This window comes from Corylus avellana, chromosome ca10 (genome assembly GCF_901000735.1).
Source record: "Corylus avellana chromosome ca10, CavTom2PMs-1.0".
Taxonomy (NCBI): domain Eukaryota; kingdom Viridiplantae; phylum Streptophyta; class Magnoliopsida; order Fagales; family Betulaceae; genus Corylus; species Corylus avellana.
This window is the reverse complement of record NC_081550.1, coordinates 9859555-9881352: the sequence shown is the minus strand read 5'-3', so window position 1 is coordinate 9881352 and position 21798 is coordinate 9859555. Positions and strand designations below refer to the sequence as shown.

At 36.5% G+C, this 21798-nt stretch overlaps 1 protein-coding gene across 1 annotated transcript; it reads right to left on the bottom strand.

Annotated features, from left to right (window-relative positions):
- Window positions 1-966: 966 nt before the first annotated feature.
- On the bottom strand, window positions 967-21385 carry LOC132163261 (la-related protein 1A). Its single transcript, XM_059573472.1, has 14 exons — window positions 20747-21385; window positions 17634-18186; window positions 17299-17458; window positions 16093-16183; window positions 15831-15902; window positions 14565-15100; window positions 11029-11098; window positions 4099-4203; window positions 3673-4013; window positions 3307-3450; window positions 3144-3207; window positions 2485-2630; window positions 2155-2259; window positions 967-1589 (listed from the first exon to the last, which is right to left on the bottom strand). Exons 1-14 carry the CDS (start codon window positions 20972-20974, stop codon window positions 1439-1441), a joined length of 2766 nt encoding a protein of 921 aa, XP_059429455.1. The 5' UTR covers window positions 20975-21385; the 3' UTR covers window positions 967-1438.
- Window positions 21386-21798: the final 413 nt, after the last annotated feature.

The following is a 21798-nucleotide window of genomic DNA, read 5'->3' as shown; positions in this document are numbered from 1 at the left end:
TTTTTGTTTTAAAATATTTTTTTTTAACTTCAAGTACTCTTAAACGGCTTAAGAAGTTAGTTTGCATATGAGTATTTGCTTAGCCTGGCTAGTCAAGTATGGAGCCTGAGTCAATACAGCAAGGCATTTGGTTTCAAAGAGAGAGGATATGCATCCTTTTATAGATAAGCAAACTTGGCGATTGATCTTTTCTTAACAATGTGAGACAAGTTAACAGGTTGTATTCAGACTGCATTGGGACAACGCTTCCTACAAAAAAATATTTTTTTAACGTCTCTCTCTCAACCCCCCTCACCAGTCACAACAGATCTTCCACCTGAACTCTCATTTCCCACTCTATCACTCTCGCTTACCAGACAGGTAGTGATAGTGTTTGGGTCTGTTTGATTCTTCAATAGTTTATGCTTTTCGCAATCTCCCTCAATAGTTTCTGCTTGATTCTTATTCCTTTCGTTTGTGTCTGCTCTAATTAAATCAAGGTCTTTTTAATGATTGCTCTCTCTTTGATCACGAAGGGTCTAGAATTTTTCATTCTCTAACGCTTAAATATAAATGCAATTTTAAGGTTTTAATAATTATGAGATTTATAATTAATTATGTATTACTTAGTTTATATATATATATACACACACACGAGCTTATACGAGCTATTCACAAGCTTAGCCGAGTCGAGCCGAGCTTGCTTCGTTTAATATTCGAGCCAGGATTTGTGTTCATGAAGTGTTTCATTTAATATTCGAGTCGAGTACGAGCTGAGCCCGAGCTTGCTCGCGAGACGCTTCGCTCACTTAACAGCCCTATGTGCACCATACGTCCCGCGCAACCGCTCTCTGTGCCAAAAACAACAAATTATATTCCATAAAATGTATTCTGCTAGGAGGCAGCATACGAATAGAAAACTAAACAAACAAAATATTCTTCATATGAATTTGACAACAGTGAGGCAATCTATGATGTTAAATCACATTAAGGGATAAAAAGTTGAGTTCGTGTTGGAATTGGATATAATATTATTGTATGATGATTGAACTACTCAAAACTTAATAACAAAATTCTTCAATCTCTTATTCTTCCATTTTCACAAGGTCTAAACTACTACACTTTTTTTTTTTTTTTGGGTTTGTTTTGCAGTTTTGTTATGTACAGGTTACAATCCAGAGTAGAGAGAAAAAGGCACAGGCACAGGCACCTCTCCAAGCTTGCAGACAATCCCAAAAATGCAGGCATACCCGGGAGCCAGAAAAACCTTTAAACAAAAGAAAACTCTGCAGCCCTAGTCCAACTAACATACAAATACACCGAACCCATATCTTATGTCCAACCCAAAAATAGACCGCCAACTCCAACTCCCTTGTGAAGTGAGAATTCTTCTCCAGAATAGGGATGTCAACATTTTAATGCCTGCTAATGTATATATAAGCATTTGCCCGAGTTCTGGCTAATGACGGTCTTCTTTCACGGCATTCGTCCTCTCTTTGGCACGAAAGTCCTCCAAGCTACAGTATTCTTCCCTGAGTAACAAATCCAGCTCTGGATGTTTCTTTAAGGGATCTTTTGGGTTGCGTAGCCCGCGGTAATGGTGGAATGCCCTGCCATAGACATGAACAAACAATCAAAAATTTGAATACAACAACTACTTCTGAACTACGTTGCTCATGCTAATATATTTAATTATTACATACTCATTTTATTGAACGTCTTTGCTTCTAACTTAATACTGGTGATACTGAACACTAGAATATATAATAGGTACAACCATCGATAAGGAAACCCATCTAATCTCAAAACTGAAGTGTCCATAAACAATGAAGTTTAACTTCAACTTCATCATGCTTCCCAAAATATTTATTATTTTAAACATATTCGCTTATGCCCTACTGCAAGTTCATTGCTTGTGTTTATAGTGAATAGATAACTATTTACTTCAGCGTCAGATTTTGTTTTTATACAGTTTTATATTTATACATTTGATCCAAAGAAATTTCTTTCTATATATTATCACTGATATCATTATTATTTGATTCTCTTCACCATATGAAGCCCAAAAAAAAAATCTTCATTTTAAACAATCAAATAAGCATGCTCTGCTCAGAGTTTGGAGCAGCCAAATTAAATGCATCAAAATAACAGAGGAAACAAGTGCAAATTAGTTACCAATATTTTTCTAGGCCGTAAAGATTGCCTTTATGGTAGAAGTCAAGGGTGAGCTGTTCAAAGTCCTTATACAGGTCCTCACTGAACTCCTTCTCCAGACCATAACTGAAATCAGAAAGAATTATTGAAAAAAATATATATCAATGAATGATAACAAGCATTAGTATCTTAGTAGGTGGGCAAACATGATTCCTGGAAGGAAAGGTTGTACACCAAACCAGACCTGAATACTTTGAAGGTCACTTCTAACATTTCAAGATTCAGCTTCTATTCAAGAGAATGCAAATTTAGAACATGCTAATTAACAAGAAGAAACATAGATTATCGTACCTATAGAACCTGAAAAGGCACTCTATTCCATAGTTATAATTAGCAACTGCATCTTCCAGTGCAAGTTTCCGAAACTCATTATACATAGAAGGTGAAAACATGTCTCTAAGAAAAAATGACCAAAACCTGTACAGTGTATTCATTTCCTGCATGTTAAGGAAAAAAAAATGCATATATATTAAGAATAAATGAAGTTATGAATTTAAAAACTTAATAAACAAATAAATGAAAGATTGGATGAAAACTAATCAAGCATAAGGACTACAGTATGCGCACATAAACCGCTGTCAAGTAATTAGAAAACCACATAAAAGAAAAGATCACCGAAGTAAAAGGAAAGTGGAAAGAATGCATCACTATGTTCTTACGACTCTAAATTTTCTGAGTTATTATCGGCATCGCAAATCATTACCTATATTTTTGTGTTTCAAAGAGAAACCAACAATTGCATAAAAATGGCCATTATCTTTCCTTTTTTGTTCTTTTTCTTTTTTTGGGACAGGCCTAAGGAAAAAAAAAATTTTTTAAAAAATGTTATTATTTCCATGAATTTGAAGACAGTGCCTTTAAAATATAGGCAAATTTAAGAAATCCCTATTTATATATTCACTCATTAATGTAATATCTTAGTTTTAAGAAGCTCAAGAGATGAAGTCAACCTCACTGCAACCAATTCCCAACTTCTTTCTCTCACTCAGGCTCCGTTTATGGAACTTCAGGTACCTAACAGGAAGAGCAGCTGCATGAGAGACCTTTTCTAATAAAAGCTCAGACACACACATACACACAAATATAGAAATTCATACAATCACCATCCCTTACTTCTGCTGTTTAAAACCATTTTCTTCTAAAAGCTGATGACTTGGATGCTGAAATGGTGGAAATGATTTTGGCATAGAACCCACTGGTGGACTACTGCCAGATAGAATCCCATGTGGTGAACCACTCAACTTAGAAGGCCTAGGGCTGTAAAATTGAGATGCAGATTTGTATTAGCATGGTGAGAACCAACAGAACTAGTTGAACAACTTAGACATCACTTCATTAGCAGAGTAACATCTTGCTTTTGAAACCAATAACAATTTTGAGCTCTCGAAACCAAGAAAAGTGATACTTATAGCCATAAAGGACCTAAGCTAACCAAATCCATTATAAGATAAACACAGACAACAGTCACGCTGAACTAACCCATGATGTTCAGGAGGTGTAGAACCAAAGAAATATCCAACTGAATTACTTGGTGGACTTTCAGATATGATTCCCATAGAATGACGGGAAGTTCCAAGGCTTCTGAAGTTGCTGGAGAAAAATCGTTGTTTATGGGATGACTGCTGCTTGGGAAAGCCTTTATTTTGCTTCCTTCGTGAATTAGCATTTCCAGACTCTTCAAGGACAGTGCTTCCAACAAAATTATCACCAATCTTTGAATTGGAGACTCCTGAAGCACTGCTTGAAAATTTTGAGTTTCCATCTCTATTCTCAAAATTATGATTATTTTTTCTACGATTAGATTGCTTAGTTTTCAGTTCCTGTCAAATAATGAACATGTTTAAACAATTTAGTCAGAGAGATTAAGAAACTCAATTAGTGATGAAAAATAACAGGCACCTAAACCTGCTCATAGAAGTAAAGGCCATCATTTATTGCAGAAGCAAGCTCATTGGAAATGGATTTGGATTCTTTACCACCGCCTTTATTTTCTTGACTTATCCTGCTATTCTGCAGAGCAGATTAAGGATCCCCAGTTAATTAAATGCCAACAATTAATGGTCCAATTATACAAATACTGATCACACACATACAAACACGAGCACAGGTGACTGTAGACACACTTGCACAGAGACACGCACAGATGAGAGAAAAAGAGAGGTAATAGCACCTCAATAGACAAAAACAAAATAAGAAAAGTTGATAAGAAAAGTTGAGAAAAGAGTAGATGGAAATCGCAAACTGTTACAATTCAGAGCAGATTGAAAAATTACAAGACAGAGGTCCTTCCCCATGATATTTAAAGGAGAAAAGAATGCCTTACAACATGTGGTAAAGGACATACAAACTTCAGAGATCCTTGACAAGACAAAGAATCCTAAAGATTAGCAGTAAAGAAGCTGCTAGTAATTTCAAGTCATTCAAATAGGAAACAGGGGAATGAAAGAGTTGTTGCTGCTACATCTAACTGAAAGCAGAGGAAGTTCAAAGTAAATCTTGCAAGAGGCAACATGAGAGCAGTATTTAGTTTCTTTGTTTTTTCTTCATATGTATATACAACTCACCCCATACAAGATTGACCCCTTAACCTCACCCTCCATCTAATTGTTTATGGACAAAGGAGATCCCATTTGGTCAAAACACCATTAGGTTTAGCCAATTCATAAGATTGGCTACCGAAAAGAAACAAGTGTTAGAAGCATTAACCATCTTCCCTTGGTTATCTGAAATTTGAATGCCCAAAACAAGAAGGCTGATAAAGCGGATTTCTAGGTGTTACTAAAGGGAAAGTGAGAGCAAACTGAAGAAATCAGTCAATGTCGGAGGAAAAGTTCCTGTTAGCACCCCTAAGGTAACAACTGAAGCTTCCAAATTGTTTCTCCCTGATGAGATCAGATGGTTATCTTTCAGTTCATAATTAATACTTATATAAACTTTCACATCAAGAAAGCTTCAAGTTTCCCGAGTTATTCAGAATTGTTCAATTTAAGGATGCTTTTGTGGCTAATCATTTGGAATTTTCTAGTGACTCTCATCAATGGAACATTAATTTTGTCAAAGCAGTGCATGATTAGGAGATGGATCTCTTTATCTTGTTCTTTAATCTATTTTACTCCTTTACGAGAGTAAAAACAAGCTTTGTTGGGTCCCTTCCAAGAGAGGGTCATTCGATATCAGATCGTTCTACAATGTCCAAATTCCCCACAAAAGTACTCCTTTTCCTTGGAGCATTTGGCAGAATAAGGTCCCTTTGAGAGGCGTTCTTTGCTTGGATGGCAGCGTTGGGGAAGATTCTCACTATGAATAACCTAAGGAAGCAACATATCATGGTGGTAATTTGGTGTTGCATGTGCAAGAAGAGTGGGGAATCTGCTAATCATTTCTTACTCCACTGTGAGATTGCTTGTACTTTATGGAATACTATTTTCAGCCTCTTTGGGTTAGATTGGGTCGTGCCTAAAAGAGTAGTAGACCTCTTCACCTATTGGAGAGCACCATTCGACAGTTTTCAATGTGCAGCACCGTGGAAGATGGTTCCGGCCTGCTTAATGTAGTGTATCTGAAGAGAACAAAATGAACATAGTTTTGAAGACCATAAGAGGACAATGATGGAATTAAAGGCCTTTTTTTCTCAATAGTCTACCATTGGACGGCTGCCATTGATTGCTTTCATTTTTCTAATTGTTAGGATTATGCCCTAAATCCCAATTGCATTAAATGATTTTTAGGAATAGAAGTTGTTTATTCACTATTGAATTTATCGAACATTGGCATATATAACTATTTACATGTATCTTATTGAGTGCTTATTGCTTATCATATACATGTAATGGTCCTTGGATTACATTGAATATGGTTTATGATGTGAGTAAGGAGACTATCACACAGAAGATCTTAGACTGTAAATTTTGTATCCTAAAACCATATGTTTGCAGTCATTAATGAAATTGGGCATTCCATTGGATATGACAGTAGCACATTAATTATGATGATCTATTTTGATCATGTGAGATGTTGACTTTGGAATGATATGTTGGTGTGGATACAATGCACTAAACGGGCCATGTGTGTCATTGTTCTTTTTAAAAATGTCTAAAGAATAATGTACACTCACAACTACTTACGAAATTTGCTCTAAATCCTGAGGAGGTCGCAAACTCAAGTGTGAAATAAAGTTCACTTTGATGCATTAAAGAGTGAGACCTTACTGCAGTCAATATTCTTGCTGCATTGGGTGATCACATGTAGCATTTTGTGAACTCCATATCCAAGAAAGAATCCAAATCCTTGGAATAAATCAAAGAGACAAGAAATTTTCCCTAGAGATAGATTTGATGTGATTGACCGCTCTTAATCTCAGCCCTGAGTGCTTTAGTGGATGTAGCTAAAACTTTTTTGAATGTAGTGAATTATGATTTCACAAGGTACAAAGAATGAGCAAGCGATTGAATTGGGTACTCAATGACAAGAGATAGTAAATTAAAGTGACAGTTTTAATCGACTTTAATTCAATTACGGAATATTCCATGAAGGGGATTAAGTGTCAACTCTAGTATAGTCAAAAGGGATTAATGGAATAAACCAAAAAAATATATACTAGAGTTCAGTTATAATTAATTAGTGGAGTTGCTTGAAATTAAAATAGTAACAAATGACAAGCCATGTAATGACAAGTGTCACAAGACTATTGAAGTTAGATATATTTTTCCCTATAGGTCTTTCTTTAAGCTGATGTAAGCTGATCTAAATTGACCAATTTGAATTTTGAGACTTTATTTATTATAGGCATGTTATATTTATAAAATATGGGCTAAGGAATTTATTTCCTAAAAGCCAGTTTAAGAGAGTAAGACATGGGCCAAGGAATTTAATTCCTAAGTGGTCAGGTTCTTGGCTCTATTTATTTGGGCCAAGGAAATTAATTTCCTTGCATAAATAAATAAAATAGCATTGTGTTAGGGATAAAACCCAAAACCCAAGCTTTGAGACATTAGGAGGTGGGCTAGGCTAGGCCTAGCCTTGGGCTCATGGGGTGAGACCAATTCCCCCCACCCCCACAACACTCCCATGGCCATGCATTCGTCAAATTCCTAGTAGCTTTATGTCTAAACCTAGTTCTAAAGGAACTGGATTAGTTCTCTTACATCTCCACGGAACTTAAGCCAAGTAGAAGCCAAATATAACAATTAACTCTTGCACAAGAGAGCCTAATTTTCAGATACTCTAAGGAGCAGTAGCTCTCAGTTTTTGCTTATAGTTTTCTCAACTTCTGAGAAATAATTTGGGAGCCCACACACCCTAGCCATCTTCAGTTATTGAAGAGAAGACTTGAAAGTATCATCAAGTCCTTGTAGCCGTGTTGATCAACTTAAGAGGAGGAGAAGAAAAATCAACACCAAAGCCTGTGGTTGGCCAAACCTAGAGGTATGTGGACTCTTCTTGTGCTTTTCATTTTATGCACAATCTAGCCATGTGTTTTCTTTGAAGAATTTTTTAAAAGTTCCTGGGATCCCCATTCAATTGCGCATTAGATGCAACCCTAGATCCCAACACTAACTTCCATGATTTTCTAGATGTTTTTCTTTTGCTAGTTAGATGTTTCTCTCATATGCTTTCCTAGGTACTTGGGTTGCACCTTTGCTCTTTTTAATGAATTCCATTTGAAGAGCTGGCCACGAATCTAAGATTGCGAGTGCTGATGTCAGGAAACCCTCTCCTCCAAAGGGTCTTCAACAAGGTTTCTCTCCTCCGAAGGGTCTTCTACGACGGGGTTTCTCAACCTGAGTGCCTCTGCTAGGGCTCATAGGTGTTCAACTGAGCTGTGTTTGGTTTGCCCCTAGAAATTGCCGAATGATCAGTATTTTCTGTTAGGTATGGACTCGTCATCTGTTGGTTGGGAGGGATATCGGAACATTGGAGATTTTTCAACCCCTATGGGTATTTTTCCTCTTGTTACTCCCTTGGAATGGACTCTTTTTTCCGTTAAAGATATTGGTCCAGTGTAGGGCTTTTGTGTGAGGTAAATGAGGATCAGACCGTGGCTCTCCTGACAGCCATTGAAGAGGATAATGCACAGGAGGTTAAGGGTGTTTGTTCCAGAGGAAGAAGGGAGCTTTTGAACTTAGAATGCTCTATTAATTTTTTTTTTTTTTTTTTTAATAAGTAAAGTTGTATATATCAAAAAGCGTAGAGGGGTGTATACAAGAAAACACCTAAGAAGAAAGGGAAAAGAGAACAAAGAAATCAGGATAGCTAATGACAAAAGGAGCTAAATAAGCAGCTATCCAAATAAAGAGGGAAAAAAAAAGAAATAGGACTTGAGCGCCTCTAAATTCCTCTCTTGGTTATCGAAGTTCTTATCATTTTTTTCCCTCCATAGGCTCCACATAAGACAAAGAGGCACCATCTTCCAAGACCACCTCAGTGTTACCCACCCCACTTACCCAGTAGTACCAATAGGCAAACAAATCTGTAACATTAATAGGCATAACCCAGGAAAGCCCAAAGTGACTAAAGATTGCATTCCAAAAGGTGCTAGCAACCTCACAATAGAATGTCCGTTAATTATGAATCTACATGCACGTCCTCAAGGCATGGGAAAGGCAAGGCTCACTTTTTTAGCATTGAGCGTTGCGTGTGGGTCTCAGGTTTGAGGGTTTTTATATTTTGTCGGTTTTAGTGTTTACAAGTTCTTTATGCTTGCTCTAATTAGGTGTTTTCCTTTGTATATTGTCGGCGTACCTATGGGCACCTTACACTTTTTATAATAGTTTTCCATTACTTATCAAAAAAAAAAAAAGAACCATGGAACTGTTTTAAGAAGAATTATGTTGATTCTCTTTCTCTGAAGTCCTTCAGCACTTGATGACATGCTTGAATATCCCCCTTTCATCTTGATAGTTTTCCTTTTTTCATTTTCTTATTTTGTTTTTAAAATTTTTCCAAAATTACTAGAAGCTGAGTGCTTAGGGATCTCTTTCATCATCCCAGGTGGGCCCTGTAACCTATAAATGTTACAAGTCCAACCATCCCAGATAGGCAGCAAAGGCCTCACTTCATTTGTGGACAGAGAACATCTTTCAAAGAATTTATGATGCAACCAAATGATTATAATAGATCATAAAACTCTAAACAAATTACCAGCTAAAGATGCTAATCAAGTATTCAATTGTATGACACAGGTGGCCTTCCCAATTCATAGAAATTAGTGATGTAAGGAGAATCATCGGGAAGCAAGACTCTTGGCCATTTCCTTCTCGCCGAAGGTGTAGTATACGCAGACAAATCAGGATGAAATGACAATCAGCAATGTGACATGGTGGAAATCATTAATCATTATTTAGACCTCATTTGACTAGAATGTAAACAACTAAAGTGTCAGCAGCATTTAGATATGAATTGGAAAAACAAAGACCTAACACAAAGTGAACCCATCTCCCAAGCCATGTTAGTGAACTTATTCTTAGGACTGAAGGAGAAAGGCCATGATTTATGTGTGAAACTCATGCCAGCAAAGTTCAGATAAATCCATTCTACAAATTCATAATTTTGGGAACTGGGCAAGACATTTTGGGTAAAAGAATAAACAGCTTCAACCAGTACACAAACTCATCTATTTCCTGTCATTTTAGGCTCAGTGGTCAGGAATCAAATCTCCCTAAAGTATCCAACAACACTAGATCTTTAACAAGCAGTCAAACTTTTAGTTCTCAAGCGGTTCCAGTAGTGATCCAGCCACTAAATAAAGGGTCTTTAGCAGATTTGTATAAAAATGTCAGCCTTGGCAACTAGGGTTTCCTATGTGTGGGGCCTGTCGGCTCATTAGATTGAAGGAAAACTGAGAAGATCTTGAAGGTTATCTTTATTTTCTTTTTTTTTTTGATAACGAGAAACCCCTCTAAGGTGGAGCCACTTCATGTACCAACCCATGTCGGGTAAACCTTGAACCCGTGTATGATCTTGAAGGTTATCTTACCAGTATGTTAGGGTTAAAACAATTATTGTGTTTGAGTCAATAAAGTAAGACTTAAAGAAACGTTTGTACTCGGTCGCAAAATTATAATTCACTATAACATATTGGGCCGCACCTATGAAAAAAGAGTTTGATCTCTCATATGAGAGGGAATGTTAAAGTATTGATTAAATAATTAAATCAATGTCTTCTTATCAGTTTAAACTTCTAAGATAAATTGTGATTTAACAATACTGATGTGTTTATTCCCTATTGGACGGCGCAAGGAACTTGGTTTATGCCAGATCCGTATAGAAGTTGGTGTCCTTTTGTATTAATGCTCAAGTTGGCCTCTCATGTAGATTTGTTGTTATATTAAAATAGGAATTTGCAACAAAGCAGAACAGAGCAAATGGAAAAGAATTGTTAGATTACAGACTTTATGTAATTAGAGCACAGTACAATGTAACTTGTAAGCTGTGTTCCGGAGGAGAGCGAAAGGGAGTTATTGTCTATCATTATGGAATATCAGTCAAGGGCCTAAGAGGAGGTAGTTTTGGCAACTCAAATCTTTTCAAAACCCAATCAACCTACAAAGCTTTGCTTCCAACATCACAAAACCTAAGATGCTCACCAACCCTAACCCTACCCCACTAATTCTGAATCCCTTCATTCCCTAATGTTTTTTATGGTTAACGGGGATGGTGAACACTATGCAGATTAAAACTCAGTTTAAATGTAATTCTTCTGGACTAATTATGAAAGTAGAGGAAAGTCAAAAGAGGACAAAGCAATAATCCGCTCTTTAAGAACAACAAAAAAAGAAGTACCTGACTTTCGCAGGGATATCATAAAGACAATAATCTATTACTCAACAGTCATACCTGGGTGACAATTACAAGTCTCTGAACATCCTGATCATTGACAACCATCTCATCATCATCTTCATCAATCCTTTGGTCAATAAAGTCATTAAGATATACAATATACAGTTAGAAACCACATACTTAGTTAAGCACATTAACAAGAGTACAGTATGCAGTCATCAAAGAGCATTCAGTAATCACATGATTGAGAAAAAGAAAAAGAAAAAGAAAGAAAACCCAATAATTGGAAGAAAACAAGAACAGAATTAGGCAATCAATTTTATTCTCAGAACGCATATACCCATAACTAATTACATGAATCATATGATGCAAAGAAACGCTGAAACACTACCTTGAGAAGGCAAACATTTCTGATTAAAAATATACATTACCAAAGCATTCTTCTGCGGATACTATAAAATAGACTTAAAAAATATTGTAAGAACTAAGAGAGTATAAAAGCTAAAATAAGCCATATTAATAATATGTGGATACCAAACACAAGAATAGTTGAAAAAATCTTAAGGAAAAAAAATTTGACTTCCAGGAAATGTTGTTTTGCCAATGAACAAACATAGAAAGAATCCAAATGATCAGGAGGAAAGAAACATGACCAGGGCATAGATTCCACCACAATGGTACCTAGCCAGGTTTCGTACAAGGCAAAACTAGTACCATGTAACATAGATCTGCACAGAGAAGACTGACTAAAAACCCAATTGGCAAATAAACCATACAGTGCTTCCACTGTAGAGCAGGGTTGAAGTTCAAAATAAAACAAATATCAAGCACAGATATGACAACACAGCATTATGAAGTTTGCAGCATTGCTTACAGCAATTCCTTTTTGAGGAGGAGAGGGGTGGGGAGATTGAAACAATAACATACATGTATAAATAGTTTTAAATTTTGTCCTTGTCCTAATGTACAAACCAGCATACTTTTCTCTCGATATAACATGAGAATTTGATTAACACTTCTGCAAATACAGCCCCACAAGCACAAAGCTAAACACAGTGACATTATTAAGTATATAACATTCAAGATATCAATCAAAGTCAATAAAATAATCTTAAACCAGTTTGATCATGTCATCTTGCTGAATTAACCAACATAATCTTCTCTTGATGGTGTACTACAAGAATTCATTTTGACATCCTACTATTTGCCAAATACCTCCACAAGACCACAAGAACATGGCAACATTTCAGAATCACTTGAAAGTGTGCCACATGCAAATTGCCAGGCAAAATGAAAATGCAAGTCAAATTTGAAAATATACTAACACAAATATGGCCGCATTAAACACTGACAGTGGATGTGGTTTCATTGTTTCCTCTCCCACCTTCCTTCCTGTCTCCTTCATTTCCTAAACCCCTCTCTTCCTTTATTCAACAATTTCAGTATCAGACCTTGACATGATATCAAGACATAAGATATGAAAAAGTTTTATGGGCATTGACTTCTATGTCAAGAACTGTTTCTTATAGCAGGCAAGTTCTCACAATTACCTACATCACCAGATTCAAAGGAGGCATCATTTTGGTGAAAAATCAAATTTCCACTCCCTCCTGAGACAATGCTAATAAACCTTGGTGCCTCCAATTGTTTGACTTCTTTTCCCAATTTTAGAAGGAACAAGAACAACCCAGTCAGCCAACAACAGTAACAGACTACATTCTTCCTCAGGAGACGAGTTGTATTTTAGTAAATGAGTTCTCGCTTTTAGCTATAACTCCAAGCCCAAGTGGGCAATACTTTCAGTGAATCCCCAAAGTCAAAATTAACCTTTTCCTTCTCTGTACCATGTAAATTAACCTCGTAGCATCCACTTGTTTAATTTTTACCCTATGTCCAAAACAAGCAATTTTTAGATTGTATTGTAGGCTTTTATTTTTTTTAAATTTCTGGAACAAATCCATAACATTGCAGAGAACAGCATCAAACTTCCCCCTTCCCCCTTGTTTGGAAAGTCATCTCTCTTTGACAATCTTGTCATTGCCTAATGGCCAAGTATCAAGTCACGGCCATTGCCTAGTGACAATGACAATCTTGTCCTTGTCCATTGTCAATAGAAAGCCTCCAACCCTGCCCTGCTCCTTCCCACTAACCCTGATTTCTTTATTTGGGAACTCTTTCTCTATTTGGCAAACATTAAACTAAATATCATGATACCTGCATTTCTACACTTTGTCCTCACTAAGAATCAAGTTGGAGACAAGAGAGTCAAATTTTTTTTTTTTTTAATAGGTAAGCAAAGAGATATCATTAAAAAAAGTGCAAGGCACCCATATAAGGCTACAGGAAGCATACAAAGGACACCAAAACAGAAAAAAAAAAAAAAAAAAAAAAAAAAAAAAAGAAGAAAAGAGGGAAGATAGAAGAAACACCCAATGCCCCATGACAGAAACACGCAAAAAACCATGGACTACATTACATCAGAGCAAGAGCCCTCTCGCCTTTTCCCCGACTAGAACAAACTCCCCTGGCGTCAAGCATCAAAGTTGATCGAGCACTTAAGCTCCCTACTCCCTTTTGGTTTGAAAGCAGAGACTAGAATCTCTTGACGCTGCCTCTCATCAACTAAAGTCAAGAAATCTAGAAAACCCTTTTCATTACCCCCCTATAAGAGATCCCCGCAGTGTGATAACACGACCTTGCATCTTGCACTGCCTCGGGGAAACCTAAAAAATTTTTAAAAGTAAAACATCAAAGGAAGAAAAAAAAAGAAAAAAAAAAGAGCCTTCCCTTAGCCATGGGTCACGTAAATGTGTTCTACTTTTTCTAACAGGGGTATTTTGGAGATTTTGACATCATCTGTTAGGATTTAACAGAAAATCCTAATGGATGGGTAACATTGCAAAATTTTGGAAAATGGGAACCCGACATTGCAACTTTTTAAACTTTAAAGGTATAATTACATCAGTGTCAAAACATCAGGATATAAGTGAAATTTCCCATTATTACTATTCCTAACTAAAAACACTTAGAAAAACAAAAGTAATTATAGCTTTTGCAACCAAAGCCCTATTTCAACTCCATATGCAAGGAAACCTCAGTCCACAATAGACATGATCTTTCCATTAAGATTTTACAGAACCCAGAAAAAAGTTACCATAATATAAATTCCATCAACTATTTCTTTCAATCAAACATACCACATAACAAAAGAACTAAAATTCATACTCGCTTCATATTTTTTAAAATTACTACAATCAGCTTTATCGTTAATGTCCCAACAACGTAGAGGAATACCTACATGGCTTTGCACGCTTTCAATTAAATCGATGTAATTCATAGTATCAAAGGGCAGAAAAACATAAACCCCAAACTGCCTAAAAACGTTTTCTCACAATAAAATGCTGAAGAAACAAAGTGACACTTTTCTTATAAGTAGAAGAAACAAAGTGACACTACATATGATTCTAGTATGGACAAAAGATAATTTATCACGGAAAAATATGAATATAGAATAAAGATCATCAAGCAAACACAAAATCCCTTGAGTACCTTCTAGCTGAAGAACATCATGCAAAAACAAATGCATGTAATACCTTCTAGGAGAAAAAAGATCATCCTTCTTTATTGTCTTCTTTTCAAGCTCTATCTCTTCATCCAGCATAAATGTGTTTGCAAAATCATTAGACAGGTCATCAAGATTCTGTTCAGCCATATCTGATGACACACCCCTCCTTTCAGTCTGATGATCATTGAATCTCAAACGTTCAACTCCTTGAGAGTGATTTGGGCGTAGAGAACCAGAACTGGTGCCAAGATCTGGGCACTTGAGATTTTCACAGCCTAAGGCTTGCGCTCCACCACCATCGCTGTCTTTTGTGTTACTAATATGTAGTACTGTATCTCCGTTTGACCATGAGTGCTCCACCAAACTTCCATCATGTGATGGAAATTCAACATTTTCTTTGGAGATGTTACCTACATTATTCTCATTAGCATCACCATCCACAAAGGAATCAATTGCCTTCTCTACAGGTTGACCCTGCGGAGTCTGAGTTTGCGATGACAATGAATTCTCTTCAGAAGATGAAATCCACTTCGACCAATCATCACGTTTCCTTATCTTGTCACCCTATAGAAATAGCACCAACGATAAGCAAAGGCCACTAGAGCAAAGCAGCAAATCACTAGAAGAAACCTGCTTACTTATCAAAATACAACTTTTGGAGTCCTTGAACGCTTTGTTCATAGGAATTAGCTCCAAAAGTATGAAGTTGACACCCCCAAAAATTTATAAACAGCACCATACACTCTATCCCAAGTATAAAGATGGGAACAATTCATATCATTGACTCATCTAAACTAATGCCCCCGTCCACTGCTTGTTAAAACCAACAGGTAATCCCCTAAACAGTTTTCCCAATTGAATGACCATCCACCACTATTTGATACTCATAAAATTTAACTAAAGCAAGGAGAATGGTTGGGTAACATAACATGCACTTTTAAGAAGAAGAAGATTGGGGGGAAGTCCAAATCAGAAAGTAATTTTTCCTATCTTTGAAGAGTATATAACCAGTTAGCAAAATCCACCCTACTGGGTTTTATTTAATGAACTAGTTTCACTATGCCGACATTTGTAAATACCCCTTTTTTTAACTTCAAAACAAAATGTTATCCTTCCCATGCATTCCCTCGGACATGATAAAAAAATTAGCCTAAATCAGAATTGGAACAGGAAACTCAAATCAAATGGATGTTAGCTTATATCTAAAATATTGAAATTCAGCTGTAATTTCAAATTTAGATGAAAGGATAAAATTAGCAAAAATTTCAGAGCAAAAAGAGTGAGAAAATCAAACCTGCACTTCTACAGTACTAGAAGCCAGCAGTGCATCAAGGATAAATGGTATATCCGTGCTCATCTTTTTAACCTGCTTAATATATTAAACAAAAGTGAGCTTTGCCATCATTTCATGCGACATAAGGGAACGTGTCTTTAGCAAATCTAACATGCTAACTTTGCACTGTGGTACTTGGGAATAAGCTGGCACAGACCTGCATTCACAGTAAAGCACCCGCCTATATATAACAATCTAGTTAATTAGCACAGAGGAAACATACCCTTTTAAAGTCAGCAACAATGGAAATTGGAACCCATCCTTGGTCATCCATAAGGGAGATTAGGTAACGGTCATTCTGCAGATTTTCATCACTGTAAAAAGAAAAGTTATAAAGGCAACAGACAAAAAACCAATCCATAACTCCATACCATACAAACAGGCCCACTATTTTCTTTAGAAACTAAATTTATAAAGAAATCCTTGGGGATATGTTGGCTGTCCATTGAACTACTGTTACATTTACAGCATCCAGAAGCACAAATTGAGATATATAAAAGGTGCTATCCAAGAAATGGCAATGGTCATTACAAAAATGTGAAAAAAAATAAAATAAATAAAATTGGGTTGTCACCTAACAAAATTTCCAGAAAAGAATAGTTATAGATGAACCCAATTAATTGATGATTATCTATAACCAACCCCAATTTAATAGGTATGGTGTTTAGTTGAATTGAGTTAACAAAATTCTGAGATCAGATTCTACAGCATCAAGTGTAGTAATGACTCTTATACAACTAATGATCTCATTTTAAGCTGAAGATCTATACATTCAAATTTTTTTTTTATAAGTAATAACCAGTCTTATTAAAAGCATAAGGCGCCCCAAAGACACTGATCTATACATTCATCAGCAATCTAGAGACACTGAATTGAGTTAACAAAATTTCCAGATCAGATTCTATAGCATCAAGTGTAGTGATGGCTCTTATACAACTAATGATCTCATTTTAAGCAGAATATCTATACATTCATCAGCAATCTAGAGACACCAAAAGCCATTCAATTTCCACAGGAGGTCCAATTCCAACCTATATTAATCAGGCTTGTGCATCAGTGAGGATAAGAGGCTTCAAGGCTAACAAGAAGTGAAACACTTAATTTCTTTTTTTTTTTTCTTTTTTTTTTTGTTGATAATATTGCATGAAATCAGGCTTGTGCATCGGTGAGGATAAGAGGCTTTTTAAGGCTAACAAGAAGTGAAACACTTCATTTCTTTTTTTCCTTTTTCTTTTCCTTTTTTTTTTCTTTAGATAATATTGCATGAAACTTATCTTCACCCAAGAAGGGATGAAATCAACAAACAAAGCAGATTATCATAACACGGTTATAACCGAACTTCTATGATGGGTATGGTATGAATTCAAACTGACAATACAAAAGTAGAAATACAAATGAAGAAGCAATCCTCTCTTCCTGAAGGACTTACCTGAAATAATAGTCGATTTGTTTTACTATGTTAAGCCTCAAAGCTAGAGTGTCTGGGGTCACCATGGCAGCCCCTGGATTAATAGGATGTCGAATAAAGTGCTGAGGATGAGGTCCCCTAATAGAGCCTGGATGTGCAACAGGAACATAGCATACAGGTCCTGTATATAACACAAATTATTTTGGAAATAAAAAATGGTTTAAGCACACTACAAAAACCAATGCAACAGCATCATGTAAGAGGAAAAGGATGCCCTACCATGACAAAGTAGGTAGTATAGGATAAAATTTGCTTTTTATAAATAAAAGCACCTTGCAATGGGATCAAAGAATTACCTGAGAAACCTGGAACCATGAACCCTGGAGCTGGACCAAAGAATGGGAGCCCTCTAAAAGCCCTTGGTCCAACACCCTGTTGCACGGGAATGTTATCTCTGGGATTAAATGCCCGTTGATGATGCCAGGCATAATTGAAATGGCCACCAGGTTCTTGCATATTTGGTCTTCTATTAGAAAAATTGACAACATAAGCATTGGGATCCACTCGTGGTGGAGGCTGAACATTTCTGCTAGCCTCAATACCATGACCCGGTGGAACAAGAGCTTGAGGGGGTGGCTCACATCCAGACTTTACCAAATGAGTTTCAGCACTTGGGAAAGGTCCTGGACAAGGAGGATAAGCATACCCAGGAACTGCAATGTGAGGTGGAGGAACCATGGTATGAAAAACGGGTGGGATCAATGGTTGATGGTAAGGTAGGGGTACAGGAAAAGGTTGAGCACCATTTGAATTGCGCTTAGAGCCTGATCTTTGATGGCGCAATGACGAGTGTTTATGTGAAGGATTATGATTTCCAGACCCATGTGATTTTTGCTGCCCAATTGATCCCTGGACGTATCCAAACAAAGCTACAGTAGCATATAACATTTAAGTTTGCATGCAAGTATAAAGACAAAAAAAATTTATAAAACCAAATGAGAAACATAAAATGGAAGAAAAAAAAATTAAGGCTGTAAGTGTCTCCATTTATTTTAAATAATCAGACTAATCAAGGATCAACTAAAACAGAGCAGGAAACTTTAATCCCATCACAACATATTTTTGATATGTTGTCTAGTGATTACTCATAAGCTCACACAACATCCATTCCCAAAAAAAATAACTTAAATCCCATAACTACAACAATGACAACAACAAATCTACCATCAAAGGCCATATAATTTCTCTCATTTTTAAGGGTTCAATAACTATCAAAAATTACTAAAAATTGCAGAGAGGAAGGTGGGGGATGAGAGAATAAAAGTGAAGAGTGGTTGAATGTTATGTGGCCTTTCTGATAAAAAATTCAAAAATTCTTTTCTTCTCCAACCAGAAAAAGAAAATGAAAAATAGTTTCTTGGGCCATCTACAACAATACTTTCAGGTATATTCCTGAAAAACACCAGATGTTTTAAAACGTCAAAACTTAGATTTTAGTGTAAACACTGACTCATTAGCCAATGAAACGGACCTGGAAACAAAGAGTTTCTTAAAGTGAAACCCAGAGTCATTTCCTGTTTATATAGAAAAATTCTACAAGCGTTTCCACTTCCAGACAGGGTGCTGTTTGAGTTACTGTTTGGTATCTTCACACTTTATTTCACTGATAATCTTTTAAATATTTTCTTTATTTACCCTTCAATTAAAATGCATTATGAATCTTACGTACACAACAAGCTACTGAAAAATGGAAAGTGGAACAAAATGAGGAGTTAGTCCAAGAAACTCAGTTATAAAGGGTGGAAAGCCCAGTGGCCCACTCTCATTAAGAGTGCTTTTATCTAGCGTATTCAGTTTGGATTACTTTTAACTATTCCTACTCATGTGACAATTAGATTGAAGAAGGTGCAATGGATCTTTTTTACAGGGGTCGGGTAGGTGAATACTTTAAACTTCATCTAGTGGATAAAAAAATGGTGTGGTCTGCTCTCACAAATGGAGGGTGGGGTAAGAAAACTAAGTATGTTTACTTAGGCTTTGTTAGGCAAATGATTATTATTTAATAGGGAGTAGAGAAATCATTTATGGAAACATATTATTGGAGTAAAATATGGGGAAACTTGGGATCAATGGACTTATGGGTTGGCAAGGAGGCCTCATTTGTGTTGCCTTTAGGGAAGTAGTACTAAGGCGGGTGAAGAGAGATTTTCAGGCTTACTCAGTTCCTTTGGTAGAGGTCAGTAGAAGGTTGTTTTTGGCATGATGTGTGGTGGCGCCATCACCTTTAATGATTAGGAATTATAATTAGTTGATTCTCTTTCTGATCTCTTTAGATGAGAATAACTTCTATAGAGTTGTACCACAAACCCATTATTTTGTGTCTTTCAATCAGAGATTGACACCTTAGTTTAGTACAATTTTAGAAAAGAAAACAAACACACCAAATCACATCCAAATCTGTTAAAAATTAAAAAATCTCACTTCACATAGATGGATGTGATCTGGTGTGTTTGTTTTCTTTTCTTAAGTTATGCTAAGCCAAGGTATCAATATCTCATTGGAGGGCACAAAAGGGTGGGTCTGTGCCACAACCCCGTAGAAGCAACTCTCCTCTTAGATTATAATATTCCAAAGAGTGAATGGATTGTTCAACTGAGGACTCAAGGTGAAAACTGAATCGCAAAAGTAAATTTGATATTCATTCTTATTATAAGACATTAAGAAGATCTAGTGAAGTGCAAATCCCTTAGATAAGTATTTGGTGTAGCGTGTTTTAAGTGGCTTTCCTTTTTTTTTTAAGTGACTAACATAAGAAGCCACTTAAAACACACTACATCAACCGATGTGAAATGGGTGTGAAGAGTAACATTACTCTTTCTCTTCATTAAACTTCGTACCAAGAAGAAGAAGAAGAAGAACTTAATGTCTTAAATGGCAACATAGCTGCTGGTTTGATCGACTAGCTGCACCTAGGGGGTAACATAGCTGCCAACATAGCTGCTGGTTTGATCGACTAAACCGACCTAGGGGGTAATCCCAACTCTGTTTACAAATATTGCCCACTCTTCATTTAGATTATAAAGATATAAATAATAAATAATAAATAAATAAAACTTAGTATTATGAAAATCCAACACCATATATATATATATATATATATATATATATATATATTCATCCAACAAAATCAAAAACTAAATACGCCGGTGACTTGTATTTATCCAATATGGTATAATCAGGTCCACCGTGAGAATGATATAAACGGTTAGATGTTCCACTACTCCAAGAGCTCGAACTTTAGAGACGAGTGATAGTTTGATTCAAAAAGAAAACCAGAAACACTTCCATTCTCTGTATACACAGCCCCTTCTTAAAGCACATTTTTGGCAATTAAAAAAAATTGATAAATGAATAAGCTAACAAGCCATCAATAAGAATTAAGCGATATAAAGAAGAGAAACCGGAAAACCTGCAGGACTGGAGGAGTAGGAGAAGCAACCGGAGGCTTAGTGAGGGCGGCATCATCGGGAATCTTGGGTCGCTGCGCATCGGAAAGAGCAGGCCAGCACTCCTTCACGCCAATCACTACGGGAGCATCAGCATCGACGGCGACCGGAGTCTTCCAAGGCGACTTGGGCCCACCCACTTCCTTACTACCGTGATCATCCCCAGCACCCTCATTATCCGCCATCACCATCCCTCCCCCGATCCCACCAGTCAATAGAATCCCCAATTTCCCCCTTCAAAAGCTCCACTCCCTCTCTCTCTATCTCTCTCTCTCTCCGGCAGAACAAGCAGACACAGTTGCTTCCACTGCGATTACCCAAGATTGATAAGAAATAGGGTCGAAAAAAACTATATATGCTAATGGAGCTGAAGTATCAGAGGCAGAGGGAGTGGATTTGGACCGAGAATCTAGAGGTAGCCATAAAGGAGGGTTTTGAAATGGAATCTTTGATTTCTCGCTGGCTTTTTAGTGAGAGAGAGAAAAGAGTATTATTAGGGTTTTTGGGAGAGTGTTGGATGAGAGAGCGAGAGAGGGGGGACAAGAGAGATATTGACAGTTGCAGAAGCCAACAAATTGCGGAACTGTTGAAAAGGCGGAGAATGAGGCTTGGAACCTTTTTATACGATGGCTGCCAGGTAGTAAACAGTAGGGGTGGGGGGGAGGCAAGGGCTAAAGCCTAACCACGCTTTTTGCTCTTTTTCCAAGTTGTCAATTTTTTTTGTTTCTTTTTTTTTCTAAGCCAATTGTCATCTTATTTGTCTTTAAGGTATGTAAATAACAAGTTAGTCAGTATAGTCAAATTTCGTTACAATACTTTACAGATTTTGTTAATGTATTATATCAGCACCAATAAAATAATAATACGTGTTACTTTTAATAAAAAATATATAAAACAAAAAATTAATTTTTTTTTAAAAGAAAGGTCGCCAATGCAAACAAAAAAAAATATTAAACCACATCAATATTTTTGTATTACGAGTAACACATGTCATCATTTTATTGTTGTTAAAGTG

Excerpts from the sequence above, each read along its gene's own strand:
- LOC132163261 (XM_059573472.1), bottom strand. The coding sequence starts at position 20,974 with ATGGTGATGGCGGATAATGAGGGTGCTGGGGATGATCACGGTAGTAAG. Across the intron at positions 3,208-3,306 it reads AATGGTTTTAAACAGCAGAA|GTACCTGAAGTTCCATAAAC; the intron begins GTAAGGGATGGT and ends TCTTCCTGTTAG. Across the intron at positions 2,260-2,484 it reads TGCCTTTTCAGGTTCTATAG|TTATGGTCTGGAGAAGGAGT; the intron begins GTACGATAATCT and ends TTCTGATTTCAG.